Source organism: Colobus angolensis, unplaced genomic scaffold (genome assembly GCF_000951035.1).
Source record: "Colobus angolensis palliatus isolate OR3802 unplaced genomic scaffold, Cang.pa_1.0 Scaffold295, whole genome shotgun sequence".
Taxonomy (NCBI): Eukaryota; Metazoa; Chordata; class Mammalia; order Primates; family Cercopithecidae; genus Colobus; species Colobus angolensis.
This window is the reverse complement of record NW_012116210.1, coordinates 1,270,149-1,276,449: the sequence shown is the minus strand read 5'-3', so window position 1 is coordinate 1,276,449 and position 6,301 is coordinate 1,270,149. Positions and strand designations below refer to the sequence as shown.

The window sequence follows — 6,301 nt, the reverse complement described above, 5'->3', positions numbered from 1 at the left end:
TTATAAGGGGCTCTTCCCCCTTTGCTCACCACTCTTTCTTTCCTGCTGCCACGTAAGGTGTGCCTCTTCCCCTTCCACCATGATTGTGAGTTTGCTGAGGCCTCACCAGTCCTGTGGAACTGTGAGTCACTTAAACCTCTTTTCTTTATAAATTACCCAGTCTTGGGTATGTCTTTATAGCAGTGTGAAAACGGCACTTGTAAATGAATTTAGATAGGTTACTTAACGTGTCAGTTTCCTCAACTGATAATTGGGAGTAATATTAACCTCATAGAGCTGTGGGGAGGATGAAGAATGAAACTGGGCTACTCAGTGTCAGGCACAAATAATCAGCCAATAAATGACAACTATGATTATTGGGCCAAGGTGTCCAGTTTCTCTTGACAGATCCCTCTATGTCTAGCAACACGTGGCTATGAGACTAAAGTTTTGGAACACAGAATCTATTGGTGTGGAACCAGTTCACTTCAGAGGTAGACCATCGATCTTGATCTTGTTGGCACTTTGCTCAGCTTAATTGTATTTGAAGATCAGACGAAAGACTCAAGTGGGTCAAATGTCTAGAGAATAAAACCCAGTTAAACAAGGTAGCAGATTAGGGGATTTTACCCTTAGTTACATTTTACAAAAGCAAGTGAATTGTTTCCTTATGACTAGCCTTGATTAGTGACCACTAAAAAATGTATGTTTGAATTTCACAAGTCATATGTTTTCAAGGCAAGAGCCCAAACTTGTCAAGACAATCTTTGGAAAAGCAGTTAATGGAGGCATAATCCACAACTTTAATTAACAACGAGGCTTTCAGATTGAACACATAGAAGGAAAATTAATGAATTGTTTAATTTTGTCTTTCCTGTACCTTACTTGTGTGATGCACATTCTTCTAAACGTGCCATTACAAATGCATGGCTTTTTCATCAACTGCTGATCTCATTAGTGTTTAGAAAGCATCCAGTTACCATGCTAAAAGAAAGTGAAGAGGCAGCCCAGATGCTTGCTAAGCCAGAGTTCAAGGTGCCCTGCCCACGCATCTTAACGTTGCTGCCCTTAACTTAAACAGTTTGGCCTGGTTGCGCCGCTTAAGCTGCCAAGAAAGTAATCCAGGACTCTTGAGGGTTTTTGTGCAGGAGTGTCATTTGCAAGTTTGATTTGGAATGTGCTCTTGACAAAGGCGATTACATCCTGTGTTCCTATTGCCCTGGCTTGGCTCAGTGCAAGAGGGCTACTAGCAGTTTCCGGAAGTCCCCGGAAGTGTCTGAGTGAACCATGTCAGAGAGAGACTTCTGATACTTCTCCTGGAACTTTGCTTTGATCCCCTGAAGGTCCACCTGTAGAAAAAATAACAGCAGTGGAGACAAGAACATTTGTGGTGTGTTCACAAACATTGGGCACTCTTCTACATACGTTATATTCATTTGCTCATTCATGCCTTAAAACAGCCCTTTGAGATAGGGCTTTATTTCCTATCATTATTTCCTTTATCACGTTATTTCAATTTTGTGATCAGGAAAGGGAAGGCAGAGGTCAATTCCCCAAAGGTTGCAGAGGTGTCCATGTGTGTGTGTGTGTGTGTTCCACTAAAACTCTCGAATTTCTTTTCTTTCTTTCTTTCTTTTTTTTTTTTTGAGACAGAGTTTCATTCTTGTTGCCCAGGCTGGAGTGCAATGGTGTGGTCTCGGCTCACTGCAACCTCCGCCTCCCGGGTTCAAGCAATTCTCCTGCCTCAGCCTCCTGAGTAGCTGGGATTACAGTCAACCACTGCATGGCTAATTTTTTTTTTCTTTTTTTTGTATTTTTAGTAGAGATGTGGTTTCATCATGTTGGCCAGACTGGTCTCGAACTCATGACCTCAGGTGATCCACCCGCCTCAGCTCCCAAAGTGCTGGGATTACAGGCATGAGCCACCATGCCCGGCCCTAAAACTCTTGAAATTCATACAGTTTTTACACGTTACAAAGTATTGTTTTTCTTTTGAGTTTTAAGAGTTATTTGAAAATGAATCGCCCTAAGCTAGCAGGACTGTACACAACCTGGCAGTGAGCCTGACTTGGCCTGCAGGCTGTAGCTGCTTGACACCTGGTATAAAGCTAAGAAAATTGTCAACACAGAGATGTGGAATTAAGCAATTAAGCAGTTTTTCCCTCATACCCTGATTAGCAAGGATATTAGTACCAGTCAACACAATCCAAAACACTATCAACTTGTAGGATTTATTGTGAGTGTAATTCGCTGGAAGCTTGAACAACCTACGTGCTGGAAGTGATAGTAGGACTCAGGAGAAAAATAAATTCAGACATTGCTCTGCCGATAGATGTTTACAGCCCTAGCAAAGGAGGTGATACTTGTATCAGAAAAGATGTAATTCCAGGTAGAACATAATGGATCTCATAAAAGAAGCAGAGAACTCTTTTTAACCAGGAGTCTTTCTTTTCTTTTCTTTTTTTGGCTTAGACCCTTCCTTGTACTCCAGGCCCAAAAAGTGTGGCTCAGGGATCTGATTCTTTCTTCTCCTGCCCCAGTGAGCGGGCTGAGCTGAGAGAATGAAAGAAATGATCAGGATGGGAGTATGTAGGGGAGTGAGGGAGGGTTTGCAGTGGATGCTGAGCAGGTGGCCGACGCTACAGGAGACAGGTGGCGTCTGTCTCTCCCCCAGTCTGTGTGTCCCCCTGCTCCACTGCTTGGTTTCTTGCCTTGTGCTGGGGCAGGGGCAGGGGCAGGAAGGTGGAGGGTGGGTGGGGATGGGGTGTACAGGGCTCTGTTCTAGTGCCATGTGGCTTTGGGAGATTAGGAAATCTGGTCAAACTACTATATCTAGCTAGGCCTGAAGCCTTCTGAGGGAACTGCCCACATGTTGAGCTGGCCCAGGACGTGTGGCTGATTCTGAGATGAGATAGAGCTTCTTGGAATAAAACACTCTGTGGGCCACGCCAGAGTGATCATGGAACCCTCACAAGCCCTTTGGATGGATCCAGTCTCTCTGGGGGCCTTTTGGAATCCTGGGTCTTCGTTGTGTTCAACCTGCCCCCTTTGAGTCCCTCAAGATCTCTCATCTCTCAGTGACTTTGGCGGGAGGTTGAGTTGCTAAGAGACAGAGGTACAGACAAGGCAGAAGACCTGGAGAGAAAGGAGGGAGAGGGGTTTGGAGCCATGGAGGAGAGAGGCAGAGGCATGGCAGGAGCAGAGCAGAGAGACTGGCAAAGGGGAAGAGGGGAGAGAGAGAGAGTCGTGGCCTTCAATAGAAAAAGACGAGTTGTGGAGGAGGAGAAAGGAGGGGAGAAGCAATTCCAGGAATAGAAATAAAAACGCAAGAACTGTCTCATTGTGAAGTTATATTTAAAAACAGAGTCAGATGTTAAGTATTATGTGTTAAGAAGCCATGGATCAGAATTTGGTTTGGTGTCCCTCCCCCTTCACCTCCCCCTTCATTTAAAAACTTTTTTTTTTTCTTTCTTTGAGGGCAGATGTCTGTGGTTTTCAAGTGCTTAGTTCCACTTCATTCCCCAAGGCTTCTCCTGCTGCCGATGAAATGCCACTTCCCCTTTATTTTGTACCTCCTTCTGTCTGTGGCCCCATATCCCAAAGTGTTAGCGGTGACTGTTTTTTCTTTGTTTTTTTTTTTGAGACCGAATCTCGCTCTGTGACTCAGACTAGAGTGCAGTGGTGCCGTCTCGGCTCACTGCAACCTCCACCTTCTGGGTTCAAGCAATTCTCGTGCCTCAGCCTCTTGAGTAGCTGGGACTACAAGTGTGTGCCACCATGCCCAGCTAATTTTTGTATTTTTAGTAGTGACGGGGTTTCACCATGTTGGCCAGGCTGGTCTCGAACTCCTGACCTCAGGTGATCCACCCACCTCGGCCTCCCAAAGTGCCGGGATTACAGGCGTGAGCCACTGCACCTGACCAGCTGTGGTCTTGACGGCTGCTCCCAAGCGGTTGGCTCCTCCTCTCCCTTCTCTTCCTTATACACACACATTTCCCGAGAGCAAGCACAAATCGACTTTTAGGGGGTGAAAAAACCCTTAATCTTTTTATGTATGAAGCACTGATATCCACGTGGTATATAAACAGATTTGTAGTGTTTGTTATCTCTGGTGTTAACATTTCTTGGGGGGAAGGGATGGCAATGAAGAAACACATGTGTCTAAAAGGACTCCTTACAGGAGCAATAGTTTTTAAAAAGACGGAGAACCATTGCCTTATGCTGATGTGCTTGCTTCTGCAGTGTGTTCAGTTAAAGAAAGGCCTCGCTCAGGAATTCGGAAATCATTCTCTTTTTGTCCCTGCTGCTGGCTGACCTCTTTCAAGTGTCTTTGTTTTGTCTTCCTTAACATGGAGCCGTGCATAGCTGCAGCCCTTGAGAACCACTCGACAGGGTTGCCTCTGCACCCCTCCGTGAGCTCTCCGGAGCCACAGAGGACAAAAAAAGAAGCAACGACCATTATTGTATTTTTATAAAAAGAAACAGATTGAAGCAGAGCACAATGTCTTCTGCAAATTCTGGGAAGGCAAGGGCTGTCTCTGTTTTACTTTTTCTGTAAATAGGCCCTTAATAGAAACTATTTGTTGATGACATCAGCGGTGGAAAAAAGAGAAGTTGCAGCCGCCTCTTTGGAGTCAGAGTGTGTCTTACCTCGGCCCTGGTCACGATTATGCGAATCAATGTCTCCTCATCCGTCCCCGCACCCTTCATCGACTTGTACAGACGTTCCGCAAAATAGCCCTCGCAGTCCCGGGCACATCTCACTGGGCAGGACGAAGGAAAAGAGAATGTGAGGCTTTCACATTTTGTGGAATGACCTGGGGACCCCCCTAAGTGTCACCTGGCTGCCCTTTGAACTGACTGGATGGTGAGGCAGAGGTTTGAAAGGAGCTGATTTGACACTGTTGTGAAATGAGATTCGAAGATTCCCTGGTCAGAGCACCTGGAAACTTCAGGCAGAGCTCGTCTCCTGTCCCCTGAAGACCCTCTAGAGGAAAGCTGTGGCATCCTCAGGCCCTCCCGGCCATGTCCATTATTCTCATTATTTCCCAGCAGAAATAACTTTTCCTATCGAAGTGAAATCTCTGGTGCTGTCATAGGGTTCTGAAGGGAAACAGATTGGCCGGCAACCTTCTGGAATAAAACTTCATCATCTTGACAAAGTATCCAGTTGGACAGCCGCCCGCTCTCCTGTGCTCAACAACCTCCCTACCCTTTGTTTTTCCTCACTGGGTTTGTTTTGTAAGCCTCATCTCTGAACCTTTTCCAGGTTCCCCACGAACTTTTGGTTTGCAATCTGGGATGTGGACTTGATGAAATGTTTGATCCTTTTTAAAGATCACTTTCCTACGATGCTGCTATTTGCTCTTTCCTGGCCTCCCCTTGCCTTCCAGCTTTGATCTGTCCACAGCTTAATGAAGCATGGTCTCTATTCATCAAGCAGGTGATAGGGTGCATCTCTTCTCCTGGGAATAAATCATTCCTCCCCCTCCTCCCAGGCTCACATGGATCCATCATGACTAACACGTTAGAGGAAAAAAAAATTGCCCTTTAGGCTGTTAACATTTCTCTAGAACACTTGATGATGTTAGTGATTAACAGTAAGTGATTGGCATAAATGTGGAATGTGCAACCCTACTGTGTCCCGTAATGGGGCTGTTGTTGTCTAGGGGACTGTCTGTGTGATTGATGCTTATAAGCAGGGGAGAGGAGCAGAGTTTGGGAAGCAGAGTCTAGGTTGGGAACCAGTCTCCTTTTACAGGCCATGTGGCAGCTGCCACAGTTTCAATGGAAAAGAAAATCACACTGAAAAAGAAACAAGGTCTGGCCTCTTTCCCCTGAGAACAACCCAAAAGCTGCTGGATTGGTGGTTCAGGGGAACCTTGCACGCTACTTTGGGGAGTAGCACATTCGAGACTCACTGTGGTCCCCAGACAATTTGAGCTAGCGAGCACCACAAAGCTTTCCTGAAAATCCTCTTCTGTACAGTGCGATTTGATGCGGGGATCATTGTCTGCCTGAAGTCACTGTGCTCTGCTCGTGCACAGGAGTCTTCTCCCTTGACATTCCCTCTACCTGCTTTTTGGGAAGAAAACTCTCAACATTTCTCCTGTCTATAATCTATGCTTGGGGAACAACCTCTGTTGTTAGCAGCAGCAGGAATCCCTCAAAAGGCTGGGCAGGGATAGCCAGAGAAGATGTGGAATAAAATTCTTCACTGCAGTCAGGCACGGTGGCTCACACCTGTAATCCCAGCACTTTGGGAGGCCAAGGCCGGTGGATCACTTGAGGTCAGGAGTTCGAGACCAGCCTGGCCAACATG

At 46.1% G+C, this 6,301-nt stretch overlaps 1 protein-coding gene across 2 annotated transcripts in view; it reads right to left on the bottom strand.

The window, feature by feature from the left end:
- Nucleotides 1-764: 764 nt before the first annotated feature.
- Nucleotides 765-6,301, bottom strand: part of ANXA13 (annexin A13) — a 59,096-nt gene continuing 53,559 nt past the window's right edge. For both annotated transcript variants that reach the window (XM_011949275.1, XM_011949274.1), the window contains 2 exons: nt 4,630-4,742; nt 765-1,328 (listed from right to left, as the gene is read on the bottom strand). In XM_011949275.1, coding sequence (XP_011804665.1) covers nt 1,209-1,328; nt 4,630-4,742 — 233 coding nt within the window. In that variant the 3' untranslated portion in view covers nt 765-1,208. The remainder of the gene's footprint in view (nt 1,329-4,629; nt 4,743-6,301) is intronic.